Consider the following 22,695-nt stretch of genomic DNA (forward strand, 5'->3'; position numbering starts at 1 on the left):
AGTGACAGCGTTAAAAGACGAGCATCCGTCTAATATACCGCACACATTCCTAGGTCAGATTCTGGTTTTCTCTTTTTTGCTCATGTATTGCCTGTCTATATGCAGTAAGGCCTTTATTGGTGATAATTAAACATGTCGACTGGATGGTGTTAAATACAGATCAGTTCACAACTTAACAAACAATAAAGTTCAACTAACATCTGTGTCTGCTTCAAGCTCATCACTGAAGGACTAACCGATATAAGTTTCCTGTTTGTTTTCATGAGGCATGTAATATTTTTATAATTTCCATCTATAGTGATGAGTTGCCCAGCGTTTGGGACTCGTCCAGTTGCTATATCCAGCCTGTTTCCATGGGCTTCCGCTCCCCTTTAATGACAAGTGATAGCATCGACCTATATCAATCTGCCCACAGGATGCTTTAATCCGCCATTACGCAGATGAAACGTTGCACTGAGCCTGCGGTGGAGCAGTGACGGCAGGAGCGGCTCTAAAATTTGTATGCACGCCCCTCAAACCTGACCGCAGTCATGGACACCCAGCGCCAAATCAGTGCAGCAGAAAACAAACCCGTTCCTCCTCGGAACTGGATCCAAATGTCTCAGGTCTCAGCGTCCTCTATTTATACGCAGTGTATATTTACAACATGCCGGATGATTTGGATGCTAGCAAGAAGCGTGAGAGCAAAGAGAATGTGGGGGCAATTTTCTTCGGCTATTCTAAGGAGACAAGGAGTTTATTGGGGTGAGCCGCCGCTCTGATGTCAAAGCCTGTGTTCATTCAGAGTTTCTTTACCAAGCCGCTTTCTGCAGCTAATCCTTGACAAGTTTTTATTTTATCAGATAATCTGGGAATTTCTGTGAGATTAATAACTCTTAACTCTTATCGCGAAATATTAAAGGAAGGGGAGACATTAGGAAAGACAATCAGTCACACATAACAGTGAAGAAATGTAAACTACAGACTAAATGACCTTATTCATAGATTACATGCATTAAATTATTAACACATAGCACAAAAACTGAATTATGGACTCACTGAGAGCAAAATGTGAAGGTATCTCCACATTTATGCTCGTGACAAAATACATGATGGCCAACAGCACAACTGTCCTCATGAGACAGACGTGCTTTATTCCAGTACAAGTCCATCAACATGATATAATAAAGATGATCTATTCAGTGGCTGATAAATATTCACTAATTTGTACTGTGTTTCAAGGTATTTAGCTTTTGTTTTCCTATTAACACTCTTGAATTCATTCATTCATCTTCTGTAACTGCTTGACCTCTGGAGGGCTGTCGGGGAGCTGGAGCCTATCCCAGCTGTCATTGGGCGAGAGGCGGTGTACATCCTGGACAGGTCGCCAGTCTATTGCAGGGCTAGGACAGGTTTACACTCACACCTACCACCTATTAACCTAACCAGCATGTCTTTGGACGGTGCGAGGAAGTCGGAGTACTCGGAGAGAACCCACGCAGACACAGGGAGAACATGCAAACTCCACACAGAAAGGCCCCAGCCGGCCGATGGATTCAAACCCAGAACCTTCTTGCTATGAGGCATCAGTGCTAACTCAGTGCCCCCATTGAATTCATCGTATTCTGTTCTTATTTTACTAACCCACAACCAACCTACCTATAGTTGACCGTCCATAGCATCTTCAGGCATACACCCGCACATGTTGACAGTGAAACGAGTGTCAGACACAGCTGGACTGAGGAGTTCATCTGCTCTGTGAACGGTTGAGAAGTTCACGAGTGACATAGGGAGAATGTGAAGAATGATCTCTACAACCCTGGCAAAAACATACATTAAAGCTCCTGTCAGTATGCTAAGCCGTGGAATGCTGTAATGATTTAAGTGTATTAGATCCTGCTTCCTGTGTAACAAGTCAAAAATATGTTTCACAGTCTTAAATTTGTCATAAAAGCATCCATATGAAGTGAGTATTGATGAACTATGAAACATGACGATAAATTATAAATTTGTGCAGAACTTGCCTAATCCTGATCAGATAGTTGCGATAGTCGTATTAGGGTGCCTCCCAAAAGGAATACATACTTCTGTGTTGAATATGAGCTGTGAACCATTTGGCCTTGAAACAACAGTGATTGGTCCAAAGTGCATTGTCTCGTTTCTCAGAACTCGGACAAGCACAAAAAATTAAATCTCCTTCTGCCTCCTTCCTCAGCCATGCTGTACTCTGCTTTTGTTAGATGCATTAGTCTGCACCAGCTCCTCAGGGGAATAACTGTTTATGTAGCTGTAAATATTAATGTTAGCAAGCCATATTAACATTTAAATTATACAAATTTGCAATTACTTTGCAATTAATTTAGTCGGAGTTGTGTTTCTCCTCTTTTGGTCTTGACTAGCCTCCTCCTCCCCAACTTTCCCATGCGTCAAGCTAACACGTATCAGACCACTTAAGCATTAGTCAATTAAATGAGTCATCCTGACTGAGTTCCTCATTTATTAAATATTTGCCTCAAAGTATTACAGAAAAAAACAGCAAAGAGGATTCATCCTCTTCTGGGGAACATGAATGGCGTCACTTAACGTCATAGCAATCCATTCAGTACCTGCTGTAGATATCTAAATGTCGACCAAAGAGGAGGACGAACTGGCTGACAAACTATGTGAGCCCAGGAGTATGACTACTGCTACGTTACAACAAATGTGTAATTAAAAACACATTACTTAAAATATCAAGGTGACTATAGCTTCATCCTGATGGACCCAACAACTGCGGTGAGAGGAAAGACGTCAAATCCCCTTTTCTGCCTGACTGGCCGTTAGGATAAAGGGATGGGATATACTTGGGCTTTGTTTTCCATCCATCATGAGGTCATTAATGGCTGCTGTCATCATGAGCTTCCCCCTGGATGAAGAGTTGATCCTGGGCAGCAGAGCCTGGCCTCCACCCAGCCTCTCTCTGTTTACCTTAGACACTCATTAAAGGCATGCCACGTCTTTAATGTCCAAATTGGAGAAAGGCAAGTTAATGGTTTAATGAATGCCCTGTTGCTGGTCGAGAACAGACACAGCTGTTTTTCGCTTGTTTTCTTACCGCGCGGGGCTTATTTAATTTGTCATGTTTCAAACGCAGGAATCAGCATCAGAACTGCCTCATTGACAGACTGATTAATCGCTCTTTCTTCATTTTCTCCTCCTTCTTCGCTATGAAAGGAATGCGAGTGAAGTCCAGGAGTTGCGGAGTATAAAAACATCTTCAGTGTTTGTTTCTATAGTTACACTGTGTGTCCCATTTTTATTCTTGGCCTGTCAAGTGAGGAGGGCAAGATTTATTTAGAGGATGCAATGAAAAGTGTGATACAGAATGCCTGGATGCTTATGGCATCTCTGCTATTTGGCCCACACTTAGAGGAAGGTTGCTGAGTGGTTCGCAGTGTTGTCCTAAATGGACTGCCATCCCCAATAAACAGAGACACTTTCACAGAATAGTACTTTAAAAGGCTGAAGGTACAGTATTAAATTAAACGTAGGTGTCCCACCTCTACTCATTCATGTTAAATTCTTGTGCTTGTGTGAGAGTCATTATCATCAAAACATGTAGCAGGAATATATGATTTGTTCTGCCGTATAGAAAAGTCAAATAACGGAGGTAATTAACCAAGCATTTCAAACATTTCGAGTGAAATAATGTGTGTGAGAATCTTTCAGCAATGCACACGGATCGCTCCATCGAGCGTCGGGCTCGACTCAAAAGATGATCCATAAAAGGCTGCTAGGTATTTTTATCTTAACATGACCTTGCGCGGCATACTGAGTACACATTCTCACATTCTCGCCGCATCCAGTATGACTGCTTGATTTCTCCACGCTGTGGTGTGTCCCTATCACTGCAGAATGTATTTTGTTTTTAGTATATATCCTTGCTAAGAACTCGCTTTGTTATTTATTAATTTATTTGATCTGCTAGTTTGGTAAAAATAAATAAATAAAATTAAATAAAATAATATTCATAAGAAGGTGCTGGCATCAAATTTCCAGATCCGGTCCAAAATAAAGCGGGGATTTCCCTGATTTAAATTTAATATTAACCTCACAGCCGTGAGCAGTGACCCAATGAGTCATAATTATTGCTGCGCGTCCAAATATAAAATAAAATGAATGAAAATGAATTAGTCAAATTTATTTCCCTATTTTATTTAACAAAATGTCCTGTTGAACACTGGCATCATTCGTATAAATTATATTAAATTTAATGTATTTGATTTAAATAAAAATAAGCAGTGTGTGGATAAGAAAATGAGCTCAAGCGCAAAAAAAATATTATTAGTTATCAAAGAAGAAAATGAGGAGCACTTTGACAGTTTCGCTCATAAATATCTAATAAATATAACATTATATATAGAAGATTTGAAGAGGAACAGGGCGACTTAAACAGTCTTGCCAGGAGGACAAATACAGGGGAAAACTTATAATAACAAATATAGTTAATAACTGTTTTTATGCTAGTACCAATGTGGCCTTCAACTAACTAGTTTAAAATCAAACTAATGAAAAGTCACAAGTCTTGCATTTATTCTGAGCTGTGTTGTGTTTTCTCCCCGTGTGTGAAACTAAATCACGTCCATACACCTGTCTTACCAGCTGATGGCAGATTATTGTCCCTCAGTGTGGGACTAATGGTCACTCCGGTGCCGACATGTCACGACCTTGAAGGCAAACTGACTCGTGAACCGAACACACAACTCTTCACACAGGTCATTGTTTTGCTGATAATGATGACAATCTTATATTTTTTTTTACTGAATCTCTTGAAAAACCTGATTCCATATCAGTTTACATTTAATCAGCATTTATTTTCCAATATCTAACTCAAATGTATTCACTATGATACATTTATACTCATTCACTGTACTTTTTGAGATTTATGAAAGGCCACTGCAGAGTGTTTTCCCAGTACAGTGTTAGTAAAATAAAAATGCCTGTAGGACGGGTGTGACACAGAGATTTTGTCGTTGCTATATCAAGTGATTGTTCAGTCCATTCAGATATTTCAGCCTCTTAAATATGCCCTTCTGCAGTGGTGTGTGAAATCACTCCTGCCAGTTATTTTACATCAGTACATGCAGTTGACAATTTGTACTAATACTTGACATATTTCATACTAGGAAAGATGTTTATTAAAAGATGATATAATTTATTTGTCCAGCGTTAACCTATCCGGGAGCACCGATGCCATGCAAACCAAAAATAAGTTTTTGAGTAATTAAGAAGCATAAGCATATAAGAATATACTGCTAAAGAATGACAACTGACTAAATTTGTAATCCAAAAATATAAGTTGTCAAATTTCCACTGACTTTAGATTGGTTTTTGTGAGTGGGTGTTGTGCCCCACCACCACCTCTTCCTCAGTGAGAGAAGAGGAGAAGGGTAAGTGCTGGTTGGGGCAGCACTTTCACAGCCTTGTCCAATGGTCTTTCTTAAATTAGCCCTGGGGGCCGGAGGCTCCCTCCCCGCGCTGACAGAAGGAGGAGCCTGAGCTTGTCGCTGTCTACTGTTTCATTATTACCTGCACAGCCCTGCAGCATTCACCACACTTGTGTCTGTGTGGCCACACAGAAACAGGGAGACACAGAGGACAGAGGCCCAAACCATTAGAGAGGCGTCTTATTTTCTGCCTGCTACTGTTGACTTGTTAAATTAATTGCAAGGCAACTAGCAGCGGACATGGCTGGTTGTCTGCAAAGTTCCCAACTTTGTAAAAAGTGGGCATTTTTGAAATGCCTGCTTGTGACTTTTTCTCTCAGCTTCTGCTTTGCCCCAGTAAATGCAGAGCCGTTCGATCCAGCTCACCTCTATTACCACAGGTCTGGACCTAATGAAGACAATATCATCATCGCTAACAATGGGATCCGAGTACCTTTTGGGAGGTCTGTGTTTCTGGACCCGGTGAATGACCTGGTAACAGAAGTGCAGCCTGGTGACCGCTGTCACATCACAGTTCTTGACAATGACCCACTGGCCCAGCAACCTGGGATGTTGACCCCTAAAAAGTTCCCTTGTTCGTTCGGACCAGATGAAGTGAAATACACTCATTTTGGATCTCGGAGCCCCAGCAAGGATCGAGTGAAGCTGCAGCTTCGTTATGACTCCCAGACAGAAACTGTTATCGTCCCTTTTATGCTGGAAGTGGAGGTGGTTTTCCAGCAGCTTGAGATCCTCACCAGGAATATGCCTCTTAATGTTGAAAAGCTCAATGGAGAAAGCAACACCATCGACAAAAAGGGTTTGGAGTTTTCCTTCGAAGATGGTGTCACACAGTGTAAGATCACCACTCTGGTCGGCGCTGGCGGTCTTCCCAGGTATGGCACTCTTTTCAATAACCCCTCCAACGGCCAAATGGTTGACTGTGATGAGTTTGTGAAACAGGGCATTCGCTACAAACACACTGCTAAAACCAATTCACCAAACAGAGACTATATTCCAATGATGGTTGAGCTGCAGGATAATGAAGGCAACACTATAATGCAGGAGCACTTTCAGATGATGGTTAGAATCAGAGAAGGTGCAGAGAACACGGCTCCTAAACCCAGCTTCGTAGCCATGATGATGATGGAGGTTGATCAGTTTGTGATGACAGCTATAACAAGTGACATGCTGGCTGCTGAAGACGTTGAATCCGACCCAGACGATTTAATCTTCAACATTACATCTCCACTGAGCCCTCAGCAGGGTTATATCATCAGCACAGATGATCAGAACCTGCCAATCACCTCCTTCTATCAAAGGGACATCAAAGATCTTAAAATAGCGTATAAGCCTCCATCAGAGGACTCAGAGCAAGAGAGGATTTTCCAGCTAGAGTTTGAAATTGTAGATACCGATGGCTCCGTGTCCGACACTTTTGCCTTTATGATTGTGGTAAAGCCGATGAATACCTTGGCTCCAGTTGCAACTAAAAATACAGGGCAGCTATTGTTTGAAGGGCAGTCAAGGGTTCTCTCCAGCTCCCAGAATCTAGAGATTAGTGATGAGGATAACCTGGAAGATGTGAGAATCACAGTCGTTGATGGCTTAAAGCACGGAGACCTGACCGTGCTTGGCGCTCGCAGGAAATTCTTTACACCTGCAGATCTAGACGCCGGAATTGTTGTGTACCAGCATGACGGCAGCGACACCTACAGTGACAACATTATTTTTAGAATGACTGACGGCAGCAATGAAGTGGAGTTTTTGTTCCCCATCACCATCGCCCCCACTGATGATGAACCCCCAATTATTAATGCTAACACCGGCCTGGTGCTGTTCAAGAATGAAGTTATGCAGATATCTCCCTTCATCCTGAGCGCCACTGATATCGATTCAGAAGACGCCACAATTAAGTTTGTCATGGAAGCACCGTACTCAACTGTGGGGGAGCTCCTTCTCAGGCAAGTAGAGCCACCGTCCGACCCGTCTCTGTGGAAGTTCAGCGAGACAGATGAGATGTTTGAGCAGGTGGTGACTGAATGGTTTCAGCAGGATATTCTTGATGGAAAGCTGTTCTATCGTCACATTGGAGCCCACAGCACCACAACCATGATTGATCAGTTTGTGTTCCGAGTTCAGGACGATAATGACCCTCCTAATCAATCAGGTGAGCACATGTTCACCATCAAAATCCATCCTGTTGATGACCTAGCTCCAGAGCTTCTCCCAGGCACCATCCTTCACATGACAGTCCAGGAATATGAGCTCACGTACTTTAGGAAGAAATTTTTGTGTTATACTGATCTGGATTCAGATGACAGAGACCTGAAGTATACCATCACTAAGCCCCCAACTGATACAGATGAGAACAACCCAGCTCCCTTGGGCAATATTGTGCTGACTGACAGCCCTGACACTGTAATAACAGAGTTTACACAAGCACAGGTTAATCACCACAAAGTAGCTTACAAGCCTCCAGACCAGGAACTGGGCATCACTCCAAAAGTGGCTCAGTTCACGTTCACTGTGGAAGACACAGCTGGTAACACAGCAGATGGACTTTTCACCATCTTCCTGCAGCCAGTTGACAACAAACCCCCATTTATTACCAATGCAGGGTTTACAGTTATGGAAAGAAGTCCATATATTATTACTAGAAAAGTGCTACATGCCACTGACACAGACACAGAGGACGAAAATATCATCTTTACTGTTACCCAGGTTCCTCGATATGGGCTGCTGCAGTATTTAGGAATTGACATGTCAAATGGGGAAACCTTTATGCTTGAAGACATTGAAAATGGCCGCCTAAGTTATATTCACAGTGGACAGGAATCCCTCAATGATGTTATCAAGCTTGTTGTAAGTGACGGTTACCATGAGGTACCCATTAGCATTAAGATCTCCATCGAGCCGGTTGATGATGAGACCCCCACGATTATGGTCCCAGAGGGCCTCCTTGGAGCCTCACTGGATGTGCTGGAGAACGGAGCGACGGAGATCACAAGTAATGTCATTCAGGGCCGTGATGAAGACACAGATGACCTCATGCTCACTTTTATTGTTGAAGAACCACCCAGACTGGGTGAAATCTTGGTCAATGGTGCTCCCGCTGAGAGGTTCACGCAGGAGGACATCATTAACGGGGCAGTGGTATACGCTCACACGTCAGGAGAAATTGGCCCGGTCAAAGCATACGACTCCTTCAACCTTACTCTGTCTGATATGTCGGATCAGTGGGTCATTGGTGGCAACAAAGTCCAAGGTGTAACAGTTCATGTCACTATCCTTCCCGTTGACAGCATTCCCCCTATTGTCATTGTTGAACAGCAGTTTGTTGTTGTGGAGGGGGAGAAGAACATTATTACGCTGAACCACATTCAAGCTGAGGATGTTGACACCAATGATGATGATATCTTGTGCACCGTCATTGTCCAGCCAACATCTGGTTACGTGGAGAACATCTCTCCAGCCGCAGGTTCTGAGAAATCAAGAGCTGGGACAGCCATCACTGCCTTTACCATTAAAGATATCACCCTTGGTCACATCTACTATGTCCAAAGCATCCACAAAGGGGTTGAACCTGTCGAAGATCGCTTCACCTTCCGCTGCTCGGATGGTATTAATTTCTCTGAGCGCCACTTCTTCCCCATAGTCATCCTGCCAGCCAATGACGAGAAGCCTGAGATTTTCATCCGTGAATTTGTAGTAATGGAGGGCATGAGTCTGGTTATCGACACACCAATTCTGAACGGAGCTGATGCTGACATCCCCGGGGATGAGCTGCACTTTGAGATCATCAAAAACCCAAAGCATGGTACAATAGTTCAGCAGCTCAGCACTGGCACCGTCCCTGTTGATAAGTTCGACCTGGAGCAGATCAAAGAATCATCCAGCATTGTCTATGAACATGATGACTCTGAGACCAAAGAAGACAGCTTTGAGGTCAGGCTATCTGACGGCAAACACAAAGTGGAAAAAACTGTTCTCATCATGGTCATTCCTGTTGATGACGAAACTCCACGAATGGCTATAAACGATGGTCTTGATGTTGAGATTGGAGAGACAAAAGTCATCAGCAACCGGGTTTTAAAGGCAACAGATCTTGACTCTGAAGACAAAGAACTGACATATGTTGTGCGATATGGCCCTGGACAAGGCTACCTGCAGCGTATCAGCAAATTTGGTGATGTTTTAGGAAACATCACCCTGGGAATGAATTTCACACAAGATGAAATCGACAAACAACTCATTCAGTACGTGCACACAGGACAGGAGGGAATCCGTGACTTGCTGAAATTTGACGTCACAGACGGTATCAATCCACTTATTGACCGTTACTTTTACATCAACATCGGAAGCATTGACATGGTTTTCCCAGATGTCATCAACAAAGGTGTGACTCTCAAAGAAGGAGGAAAAGTAACTCTTACCACTGACCTTCTCAGCACCACTGACATCAACAGTCCTGATGAATTCCTCAGCTTTAGCATCACAAGAGCACCCAGTAGAGGACACTTAGAGAGTACTGACTACCCAGGTGTTCCCATTTCCACCTTTACCCAACTGCAGCTGGCTGGTAACAAGATCTACTACATCCACACCTCTGATGATGAGATGAAAATGGACAGCTTCGAGTTTGAGGTGACAGATGGTTACAATCCTGTCTTCCGAACCTTCAGAGTGTCCATCACTGATGTAGATAACAAGAAACCCGTCTTGACTATAAATAAGCTGGTTGTGGAGGAGGGAGAAACCAAGCTCATCACACCGTTTGAGTTGACAGCTGAGGATCGGGACACCCCCGACAACCTACTGCGCTTCATAGTCACCCAGGTGCCGGTACACGGCCAGCTGCTTTTCAACAGAACCCAACCAATCACAACCTTTACCAAGCAGGACCTGAACGAGAACCTCATCAGCTATAAGCACGATGGCACTGAGACCAATGAAGACAGCTTCTCATTCACTGTGACAGATGGAACTCACATCGATTTTTATGTCTTTCCCGACACCGTGTACGAGACACGCAAGCCCCAAATGATGACCATTCACATCAACACAGTGGACAATGGCGTGCCCCAGATTGTGGTTAACAAGGCCGCTGCCTCACTTAAAGTCCTCCAAACGGGGCACCTGGGCTTTCTGTTCACCAGCAAGGTCCTTCGATCGGAGGACCGAGACAGTCACCAAAAGGTCCTGAAGTACACTGTGTCCGAGGCTCCACTGCATGGCTTCATCATGAACACCGCGCTGGGCAATGACAGCATCAAGACCTTCACACAAGGTAAGCGAATGTCACATAACTTTATCTCTTAAATTTAATCAATATTAGACGTTAACACTGGATTAAATTACTAATATGAATTATTGCAGGTATAATGTTTAGATGGCTCTGCATTTACCCTAATTTTTGGGACCCTAACAATTGAGAATTCTTTCACAAACATTTCTCGTGTGGTTCATATGACCCTAAGCCTGAGGCTGTAACAAAAATCTTGTAGAGGTTTCTAGGTTTAACTAAGCGGTCACAATTGTTTTATCATTTGTGCTAACACTCCTTCTCTTTATATTTGTCATACAGCTGATATCAACGACATGAAGATCTGTTATGTGCTGCTGGATGGGAGCAACGCCACAAGTGACATCCTCTACTTCACAGTCGAAGACAACGGTAGGAACCCAGTAACATTTAATGCTTCTGTGCCGTGACACCAAACCCACCAACCAAGCCCATTACTGGAGGTTGCCTGAAGGTTTTCCCCAGAGTTGATCTGGCTTTTAATGGCTGCTTAAAATTAAAACTTCCTGCTCTCTGTCAATCACCCAAGTGTTTGCATCACAAAGACTTAAGGCAGTTGGCCATGACTGACACCCAGTACAGAGACGCCGCCTCTGCTCGCCACACTAGAAAGGGTAGCAGGTTTAAAGAACCGGGGTCAGAGAGGGCTTAAGCCAAACACTGAGTGGGGGTTAGAAAAGCAAAAGACTGCCACATGCTCTAAACTTTCTCTTAGGTAGCTCTTCAGAGCTTTCATATGTCACCATTCTTCATCTGCTTGAAGTGACACTGTGAAATGTGTACGATAGGTTTGCTTAATGCAATACTCAGTTCGTACGTTCTGCTTAGAATCAGTTTCACAGCTTCAGAGTGTGTGAAAAGTAAAAAGGGACATTGTGCTATGACTGATAGAACCCTGATTTATCAACATTGTTTGATGGATGGCGCTTTGGTTTTCAGTGTCTCTGTGTATCTATGGAATAATATATCTCCTTGTCACATGCGCCTCACTTCCAACATAAACCTAAAGAATTCTCTTAAATAAATTGGATATGCATGGTACAACATAAAGATGAGTTACAGTATAATGTATAAGCTCTGCGGCTTGTCACCCGCATGGATTTACTTGGACGGCATTACAAATATAGCAAACGCTAAGGCAGTAAAATGTAACAGGTGGCAATTTTAGCATCGGCTATAAAATACAAAACAAGATTTTGAAATGGAATCAATGCCACAGGGAAAGTTTGGTCTATAATTATGCTATATTGAGGAGCATGTTAAGTGATAATACCGGCATCACACTCATTGAAGAGGCAGGACCTGGAGGATGTGCGTTTTGCCAGATTACACTCTTTTTGTCAGCAAAATGAAGCCTCCTCCATCTGGCCTGAACTCAACACCTACTAATTAAGTGTTTCCCCCCACACTGTGAGTAGAAGATACTGCATTTTTAATGAGGAGCTGTGCCATTAATTAATTAATTGTTATTATTCTATAATCTAAACTGCACACCAATATTCTTAGTAGTGTTTTTTACATTTGTGACTTAATGAGCTGCCCAAAGCAGCGCGTTTCTGTCTATAAGTGTGTGTTTAAGCACAGACAGGGAACACAAGGACTTCAATTAGCTAAACACTCCTTGTTCTGTTTGCTCACCCACTTTGTGAGAGCTTCCAGCAAACTCAGCTGAACCAGGTTCAGCGGTGCATGCTGGAACATAAAACAAAACCACGTATCTGCATTAGCACGGTTCACATGTAAAGGGCATCCCGCAGCATTCACCTTCAGCTCAGAACACTACAAGCATGAAATTAATCGCGTGTATTAATGCGCATAACAGACACACTTGTCACTGCACATATGGATGGGCACACACATACACACAAACAAATGAAGCAGCACATCCGGAAAGAGATCAAACAGATAACAGATAAAAGCGAGATGAGCCAGCTTCTGAATCACTAATGTGAAGTGTTGAAGGGGTGACTCCTGGGGGAGGTGGAATCATCCTGGACATGTAGGGGCATGCAGTTGGAGAGCACGCCGATGGTCCGGCTATCTGCTAATAAATCTAGGTAGGTAGGTGAGCTGTTAGTGTGGGAAGCAAAACTCTGGGTCAGTAGAGATTTGCACCCAAGATAGTCGACTTAAGCTGGCAACTTGTTCGTGAACAAGAAAAAAATTTTAAAATGTGACTTCACTGTCATCCAAACAGAGACCATCTCATCCAAATCAAATTACTTTAAAGGTATATAAACCTACTTGGTGAAAAAAGTGCATGTTTCAATCTTGACTCATTATGCAACCTAGAGATACCAACAATTTAGCTAAGCACGTTTCTTCTAAGCGCAGCCTCACGCCTAGAAATAACCCCCCAGATGCACTGATATGGGGAGCTGCTTGAGGGTCTTAGCAGCCTTTAAAAGATACCTGCCACTACATGCACTGCAGTGACACTTCACAAGTAGCTCTAGAATAATCACTCAAATCATTAACATATCCTCCTGAAGAAGCGTAGGGTTTTGACATACCTCTGTAAGCCTTGTAGGCTCAAATGTTGCATGCATATACGAATATAACTATAGTGAGTGTATCTGCAGATATAGTACATTAAGGCCTTAATCAGAGACTTTAACACGCAGTGTGGGAGGCAGCGACAGTTTGTTGTGTCACGCAGTTTGTGTGTGGTCACAGACAGCTGAAGTATTGCTGTCGTAATTGTGTAACAAGTGTGTCTTAGTAAGAGGTCTGAGTGTGAACATTTAGTTTGACACTGGGGGTCTGAGTGTGGACCTGGTGGTTAAATTGCAAACTGTGAGGAGAAAGTTGTGGAGGCTGTTGGTAGTAAGAAAGAAACACACTCTGTAGCAGATATGGTGAAACCTCTTCTGTGAAATCTCACTGAGCAGTGGTAACGCTACTTTCTACGTTGGGTCCAGGTGGAGACTGAAGGGGCTTTTGACACTTTGTACCAACTTGTGAAGTTGGTACATGTACATGACTTACCTAAGTCATACGACACAATTCTTGAAACATCACCTGGGGATTATGATCAACTTCAAACATGAATCGTATCCCAAAACAACAAGGGATAAGAGAAACGGCATATGTTTCAGCTTGATGTGAGAAGATAAAGCTTTATTGATCCCCGAGGGGAAATCCAGTTGTTACAGCAGCAGGGCAAGGCTCTGTGGATCAGACTTGTTCCAGTGCATCCCACAGATACTTATCAGTTTGGGATCTAGTGAATTTGGAGGCCAGGTCAACACCTTGTGCTGTTTTTTTGAGTTGTTCCTAAACTGTTTATGTGTGTCTGTGTCAGGCTGCTGCCATCAAGGAGTGTCATTGCTATGGGGTGGGGGTGCCTGGTCTGGTCTAGGTGGGTGGTACATGTCTAAGTAACATCCACATGAATGCCAGGTCCAAAAGTTTCCCAGCAGAACATTGTATTGTCACAAGATGCCTGATCGGTGTAGAGGTGATGTATCTTGAGCACAGTCAACCACATTTTTGGATAAGTGATTAACACACACAAAGTAGCTAGAATACCACATTTAACTCTGCGGTCATGATGGCAGTGACCTCAAACACAAACTGTAGTTCACGTTGGGTCATTCTCTCTGTCGGCTGGGAATTTCTATTGGAAAAGCAATAACCTTCATGTAAGTGGCCAGGTCAGAAACTCCCTACAGCCATTCAAAGAGCTGGACACTGAAGCAATAAATACTTGTTTTTACAAGTGGATACACAGCTCACATATATCCTTGTCTATCAGGTCTGGGTCCGGCAAGCCACAGGCGAGGTAAAGAAATGTTCTTACTGTCAGACGTGTTGAGGCGTCTGTGGGTTTCTGTTCATTTGTTAGTCCTAAGAATGTGTGTCAGCTCTTAAGACTTTGTAGTGTAGTCTTTAAAAAGTTTGTCTTAAATTTCACTGCAACACTTATCGGACAAGACACAACGAGAGAACACAAGCCTTTGCATTCGTTATAATTGGCCTTTGTGCTTTTTCCAGTAGCAGCAATATAGACTTCCAGCTCTGCAGAGGGATCATAGACCCTGATGGGTTGAGTGTTATGTGATCATTCAGAGTCTGGGAGAGGAATGCACTTCCTCAGAGACTCCAGACTCCAGGGCCGCAGACAGAGCAGGGCCTGGAAGTGAAGCGGTATCCCGAGCAGACAGGTGTGTACGTGAGAGGGAAGGCTCCGGGGGGATCCCCTTTCAAAGCCTGTGGTCACCCCATTCCCAGCGCCGTAGAAATCCAACCCAATCTCAGATAGCCCGATAACCCGTAGACTTCTGCTGCTGTGGAGGTGCCTGCTCTGGAGGAGCATTCCCCAGAGGGTGCAATGATACTGAGCCAAAGGAGAGGGGGGAAAAGGAGGAAATTACAAATTAAAATAACAATACAGCAATAAGTTCAGTTTTCCCATTTCTATATATGCAGTGAATGTAATCTCTTGTACAGTGGCACTGCATGCTAACTGACACAGCCGCCTAATACCCCTACTTCCTAACTTTGTTTTGGGATCTTACGTGACACTTGTGTCAACAGTCACCAGAGATTTACTGGCTAATGGTGCCACAGCCGAGGCCCCCTGTGACTTGAAGAAGCCGAGGCCTCTCAGTCCTCCTTCTCGACGCCTCGCTCTGTTCTCACTTTTCCCTCCGTCCCCTTCTCCAAGAACCCTTCTGGGTATTACTATTCTTTTTCTTTGACGTGTTCATATCTATACCTCGTCTCCATTTCTTTTTCTTACAGTGAGCTATGACTTCTTTCTCTGTGTCTTCATTGTTTCTCTTTTTTTTTTTTTTTTTTTCTTCAGCCTTGATTTATGGTGGTTGAAAGGCCGTTTGGAAGGGGAACTATGATGTATGGCTGGAGCAGTTATTCTTATCTGCTCTCATATGGCAGAGCTGTTGAGGCCTCTAGCCAAGCTGTCATTAAATTACTTCCTTGTCCGTTTCTTTTTGGCCAAACGTTTTAATGACTTTGGTACAGAGAAGGAAATGTTGGTTCACTGGATTATCAGTCTGTTGATGTGTCTCTGATTTTGGTTTCTACAACTTTTGTATGCATCTGTATTAGTTTCGGTAAAGACATACATGAAGCCTAGAAGATGTATCCTCACTCTAGTAAACCAATGAAATTCTCTGGCACCATTGTACGGCTGACGTTTGTTATTTTGGCGCTAATTTTTTAACGATTAAGGGATGGGTTGCTGCAGAGGTTTATGTCCTATTTGTGACCTGCCTCAGGTCCAGTTTTGGGGATTCTGATCAAGTTACCGCCCCAGCTGAGTCACGATCAGGAGGCGTTAGCATGCTAACATGCTAAACTAAAATATGCCTCAACATGCTAGCATTATTATTGCTAGCAGGTTTATATGCTAACATTCTGCTCAAAGCACCACAAAGTCCGGGCTGCATATTTTTATTTTTATTTAATATGTCGGTCTTTAGATAGATTATGATCCTCTGTACTGTGACACCATGCCAAGTGAAGCAAGCAAGGGTCAAAGAGGACGTGGCTATTAGGCCTCATCAAATTATTTGCAACATCCTTCAGATATCTTCTCACAGTCCTGAACAGTAGCAGCAATGCAGGCACCTCGATGTGTGGATTTGCAGCACAGGCTGCAGCAGACTGAAAGGAATGACGACGGTTATAAATAAATTTTATCATGTAGCATTCACAGCATGAATTCCTTGGAAAAACTGCAAGGAAGACTAAACTAATCTCTTTTTAAAGTCTCTTTATGAAAATGTACAAGAAAAAAAAATCTATTTTTCTGTTTACATTGACGTTTGACACCTCCATGATTTCACCGACCATAGTTAAATACAGAGGTATTTAAATACCAGGCATAGTTGGCTGGATCTTCCACAGTATTTATATGAACGGGATGATTGATGAGGAAATGCAATAATGGTGATGCTTGTCACTTGATGCGGATATTCTTAGATAGTTGCTCTTCCTTGCATCATGCTGGTGAACGTCAAAGCCTCATGCTGACCTTCCTCTCTGATGATATCTCCGGCCTGACCCACTATCCCGCTGCAGCTATGTATGGTGCAGGCAGCGCTGCTGAGTAAATATGAACTGACGAAGAATGTGCTGTCAAAGGACGCCAGTGCAGGGAAAATCCAAGACTGTAATGCGCTGTAAATGTTTTGATGGTGATTTGCTGACACAGAATAGGTCAGGATGTCATTCGCTGAGTCATTCGTCTGTTTTCTCTACTAAAAGCGACATATTCATATCGAAGATTGTCGCACTTCTTTAATATTCCACGGACTCCCATGTCAAGCGATGAGCATCAATCACACTGAAGCAAATTTATTAAACGGCTGCCAACAGGGACATTTAGAAATATGTCCTGCCTATAAAACTTTTCATCCCAGCAGAAATTATGATGATTGTCAGTTTGAAAAGCTAATGGAAATCTGAGCTGTGCCAAGCAGCTACTGTGTGTATTGGATTTAATAGCCGCTCTAATATAGGAAGACTGTCATAAAACATTGCCATAAATTAGACCTTCAGTCATACATACTATCATGTCCGATGACCTATTTTGACTTCTGTGATCTCATCTTTTTTTTGAGCTAATTAAAACCATTTTCATCTCTTTCTAAAGTACCGTGTCTGTGTTAACGCTGGAAAAGTCTGGCATGATTTGTTGAAACTCTTGCCAGCTCCGACCTCAGTGTCTGACAGCATGTACAAAAGAAGTGGGAGAAGGGAGATTCCCCGTTCTTACACTGTCGTGAACAATGAGGAGGCAGGCAGGGAGACACGCCACGGTGGCCCACCCAGACTGCGGCCTGCTGTCCCTCTCAGTTGTTCATCCCCTGAGCGAACAAAGCCGACACAGGGAGGAAGGGGAACGTGGAGGGGGAGGAGGGTTGCGGAGTACAGCTGTCACTCTGCTTCACATAATCTGTGGGTCTGGCGGGAAAGATGTCAAGAGACACACTGACCAAGAAAGACTGAAGGAGATCTTTACTTTGAAGTTCTAAGCCACAAAACAGTTCTGCTTGTTTTTGTTACTCCTGATGTTGTGTTACTACATGCTAGTGAGATCCTGCACATCGCAGGAATGCTTGAGGAAGGCTGCAGAAGAGTTCAGAAACAACAAACATTTTAAACAAGAATGACAGGGGTTATTTTAGACAAAAGTAGCCACCTGTACCGCTTGTACGGCAAAAGAGAAACACCTGTTGACCACACAGCATAAGGACCCCACTGAGCAGAGAGTCCAAAGACATCGGCAGCTGTCTCTTATTCATCGGCCTCCTCAGGTCCGTTGGTTGAAATCAAGTATTGGCATTTACACTGATCAGTCACAACATTGTGACCACTGACACGAGAAGTAAATAACTTTGACCATCTTGTGACAATACAGTGTTGTGCTAGGAAACTTCTGGACCTGGCATTCATTCATGTGGATGTTACTTACACAAGTACCACCCACCTAGACCAGACCAGGCACCCCCACCCCATAGCAATGACACTCCTTGATGGCAGCAGCCATCCCCAGCAGGATGCAGCCTGACACAGGGACACACACATAAACGGTTTAGGAACAACTCAAAAAACATGAAAAACAGCACAAGGTGTTGACCTGGCCTCCAAATTCACTAGATCTGTGGGATGATCCACAGAGGCCCCTCCCCTCAACCCATAGGACCCAAAGGCCCCCACTAACAACATTTCCAGACAACACAGGACACCCTTAGAAGACCCATGTCCATTCTCTGATGAGTCACAACAGTTTTGGAGGCACAAGGGAGACCTACACAATATTAGACAGGTGGTCGTGTATATTTGACAATTAATCAGAAAATGACATGTAATGCCAAAGTCTGACCGACCTTTGAAACAGCCGTGACTGAAAGCTCAACTAGAGTTTCACCATCACGTCATTTCACATGTCATGTTATACCTAGTGTCTGGAGTTCACATGTACGGTACATGGCATCAGGTGACAGGCACTGAAAGATAACACATTTGTTTTTTATTTTTTCCAACCACTTCTCGAGGCAGGGACTGCAAACTGATTCAGAAAAAGATGCATAAATCAATTTTCAAAACACTTAACTGATAACTAATGAAAGATTCTGCTTTTTTAATAGTTTAGGAATACAATAAAATTACCTTGTTTTGGCACTAAAGTCTTCTGTAATTCAACAGTCTATGAAATGCCAATACATTTAGCCTTGTTCTGGTCCAATTCATAAACTAAAAACTCCCTTGTTTTACTCCTTGGAGTGATGCAGAAACCTAAAGCTGCATGGCTGCTCAATGCCAGTGTCCTGGCTTGTTCATTTGATAATCCTTGATGATAGCCGCTGACTAAGCTTCTCTTCATATCAGCTCCCAATAGGGCCGACTGCCAGGACACACTTTTGTCCAGCGCAGAAACTATCTGATAACTGAAGGTTATGGGGATGTTTTATATTTTGTGACTATACATCAGGCTGAAATGGAGCTTTTTTTTTTTTTTAATTGCACCTCAAAGTGTCAGGGTTTTTGGGGTGAGGTACAACCCAAATGCTGGACACTAGGCGATGAGGCAGAAGTTGACAAAAATTTAATTTAATTAAACAAAAGGAAACACAAAGCGCTGCTGATACAGCAGGTATTTCAAATGTGAAGAGAACAAAAACTACTATGAGACATGAACTACAAGTAACAAGAAGCTCGGCATGAAAAAGAGGCTTGAGAAAAGTATGACCTAAAAAGAAAAGACATGGAAAAAACAGTGTGACGCGACAAAAGAAAAGGAAAAAGGCAGGACTATATATACACACAAGGGCAGAGGAGACACAGGTGAAAACAATCAGGGAGGGGCAGACAATTACACAGGTGGGAAATCACAGGACAGGAAGAAGGCAAGACAGGAAACAAGGGAAAACTTAAAATAAAACAGGAAACTCAAAAAAATGAGACATGAATGAAACTCAACAAGAACACAGGAAATCAAAACACAGAACCATCCATTATCAGTCTGAAGTTTATTCATTCAGCAGCGACTGAACAGATGCCGTGCAAAATACAACACAGACGCCTGCCCTCTGAAATCATGTAGCGCATGTACTTTGGAAGAATTTGGGCCGAGCAAAAACAGACACGATGGCGCGTTTCCTGTATTTTTAGCCATGACTGCAGGAAACCTGAGCATGGAGAGTGGTGGAGGGCGGCTTTGCCCACTGGGTTTGACCATTTTATGTCGCCTGGGAAGGGGAGCACTTCCATTCATGTGTCCAACTGTGTGTGTGGCGGATGGCACTGACAGAATAGGCCGTACTGCAACTCCTTGAAACTTCAGCTGTCTAATTTGTTTTTCACTGTATTTTCATTTTGAAGTCCGTGGTTTGTACAGTTGAACTGTTTTGTGTTGTACTGACACATGTTTCTATTATTTTGACATCCTTATTTTAAGTGTAGTGCTTTAAGCTGCATCATAGAGTTGCATTGTCACCTTTCTATAACTATGCTATATAGTCATAAATATAAGATTTAGTGCATTCCTATCACAATTAATTCGTTTTCACTGGCGTACATAATGTTTTGGAAAGCCACTGTATAATCCAGTATTATCATTGCTCTGAGGAATACATTGATTGTTATCAGGTCATGCTGCTGCTGCCTTTCAGTGAGTGTGATTTGTCCCCGTTGGGTCTGGCTGCAGTGTTGACATGTGGGTTCGAGGAAGTGTCCCCCTTCCCGTCTTCAACGCCCACACTCAACCCCCTCCAGTGTTTTCATTCACCCCGGTCACATAGCATAAAGCCTGCAGCCTCTTTTCTTCCTCACTGAAGCAAAACTGAGCTCAATGCTGGTTTATAGTGAAGACAAGCAGGGGCTTCTTTCCATTGTTCCCCGCGCACTGTTTGCTTTTTTTTTCCACTGCTACTTTGAGAATTATAATGTCTAAAACTTCTCCTAATAATATTTTTGAGGCCCATATTACGCCAACTAGAACTACATGTTCTATTTTAAATAAAGTTCCCTCACTCCCTTAAGCGTCTGTAATGGAGTTAGGTCAATGGGGCCGCTGTCAGTGTGACCGGCCGTGCATAACTAAAGAGAAACGGCCTCTCTAACCTCCCCTGGTCCAAAAAATCCTGACCCATTTCCAAGTCACAGGTCAACAGCCGTCTTGTCACACTTAAGGATGAAACGTTAGGCTCTTTTGCTGAAAAAAAAGAAAAAGAAAAGAATATTCAGATTACGCTGCAGAACCTCTTATCCTCAATATCTCTGGAGCCGCCAGCATCACGTCAAGGACTAAAACAGAGCTGACAGGTAGAGGGATTACTGGAGTCATGAGATAGTGTGGATTAAGGATCGGGTCTGTGGTCGTGGATCAGCGCTGAGCTCCAGATATTTGCTGTGGAGGGTTTTGTTGTGATGTGATTTTGTTTTAGTTCACCGATAACACAGAGGTATTAACTCGAGATCAAGGAGCGTGCAGTGACTAATTAAAGACTTCATTCTGACGTATGGAAGATGCTTAATAAATTGGGCTAAGATAAGGATAATGGTTTAGAGAAAGGAGAAAATATGTTCCGGCCTCACGACTCACATTTAACCTTCATCTTGTTGAAAGCGTCAGAGTACAGCTATGTTGCTGGTTGGCTGGTTGGTTAGAATATGAACTCTATGACCAAGTATTTCCATAAGCAGACACTCTACAGTATAAGTGTGCTCCAGTGGCGGGCTGTGCATTTTCCACCTAGGTCTTCAATGACCTCCAACCTCATTCAAAACACCTCCTAATACGACCATTATGACACCACTGCTGTCGAAACCATCAACATCATACGGATACGCAATAAAACAGGACATTGCATCATAGAGTGGTATCTCATATAGCGAAACGAATACCATTACTAAAGCAAGAAACTCACTTAAGTTCTCCTCATAGCGTTCATAGTTGCTGACCTGAAAGTGGTTGACACACCCTTTTCCCGGAAGCTAGCTGGCTCCAGGGTTAGGCGGTCTTTCCTCACAACATCCAGCTTTTCCTTCAAAGTCCACCGTGAAAATGTATTTTTAAGAAGATCTGCAACCAAATTGATAGCCTCCCCTCCTTCCGCCATCGTGGGTTCAAAAATAGTTATCAAAATGTTAACAGGGACGATTTGTTTGTGCACCTGCATCAGATGGACATGAACCGCTAGCTTGGCTTAAACAGAGCGGCTCTATGAATTCTCTCTATCAGCAGAAAGGCGCGGTGAAGTGAGGGATAAGGGAGCTTTGGTATTAAGTGATCACGTTTCTTTCCCCCTTTGATTCCTCTTTTTCCTCCAGCCCAGAGCAGATTAGCAGTTTATATGCTTCAATGACTCCTAATATGAACAAAATTGATTATTGTGCACCTTTGAGTAAAGTGCTGAGCGTTTCTCCCTTTCTCTTCAGGTGGAAATAAGCTAAAACCTCAGCCGTTCCGACTCAACTGGGCCTGGATCTCCCTGGAGAGGGAATACTATCTGGTGGATGAGGACGCCAAATTCCTGGAGGTGACACTGAAACGCAGAGGCTACCTGGGAGAAACCTCCTTTATCAGTAAGTGTTAGCATTTGTTAAGCTTCGACTGAATGGTTAACCGTTGTAATTTATAACTTTATGGGGGGTTTTAAGCACGATGTGATGACTCCACGCAACCCCTTATTAAACTGACACTTTAACAAAGCATTATTGCCACCTTTACTGTCCCCTTACTCTATTTGTGTATCATTTAAAGGCCAGGCCCATAAAACATGGACATAGCGTTCCTCTTTATTTAAAATCTATTCAGATTCCTTTAAGGCTGCAAGATGGCCCTAGCTTCTCCTAATGGTCAAACAGAAGAAAACTTAAAAGTTAACGCCGACCATGCTCATAAAGCTCATAAAGCTTTTGTTCTCTTGTTTGGCTGCTGCTCCATTCCCAATATTGCCTGTGAAAGTGGTC

The 22,695-nt window shown here is 43.2% G+C and overlaps 1 protein-coding gene across 1 annotated transcript in view; it reads left to right on the plus strand.

Annotated features, from left to right (window-relative positions):
- Positions 1–5,635: 5,635 nt before the first annotated feature.
- Positions 5,636–22,695, plus strand: part of frem3 (Fras1 related extracellular matrix 3) — a 30,197-nt gene continuing 13,137 nt past the window's right edge. Inside the window, exons 1-3 of the mRNA XM_084573076.1 lie at positions 5,636–10,734; positions 11,032–11,121; positions 22,162–22,308. Of these exons, the coding sequence (XP_084429202.1) occupies positions 5,706–10,734; positions 11,032–11,121; positions 22,162–22,308 (5,266 nt within the window). The 5' untranslated portion in view covers positions 5,636–5,705. The remainder of the gene's footprint in view (positions 10,735–11,031; positions 11,122–22,161; positions 22,309–22,695) is intronic.

This window comes from Chelon labrosus (genome assembly GCF_963514085.1).
Source record: "Chelon labrosus genome assembly, chromosome: 2".
Classification (NCBI taxonomy): domain Eukaryota; kingdom Metazoa; phylum Chordata; class Actinopteri; order Mugiliformes; family Mugilidae; genus Chelon; species Chelon labrosus.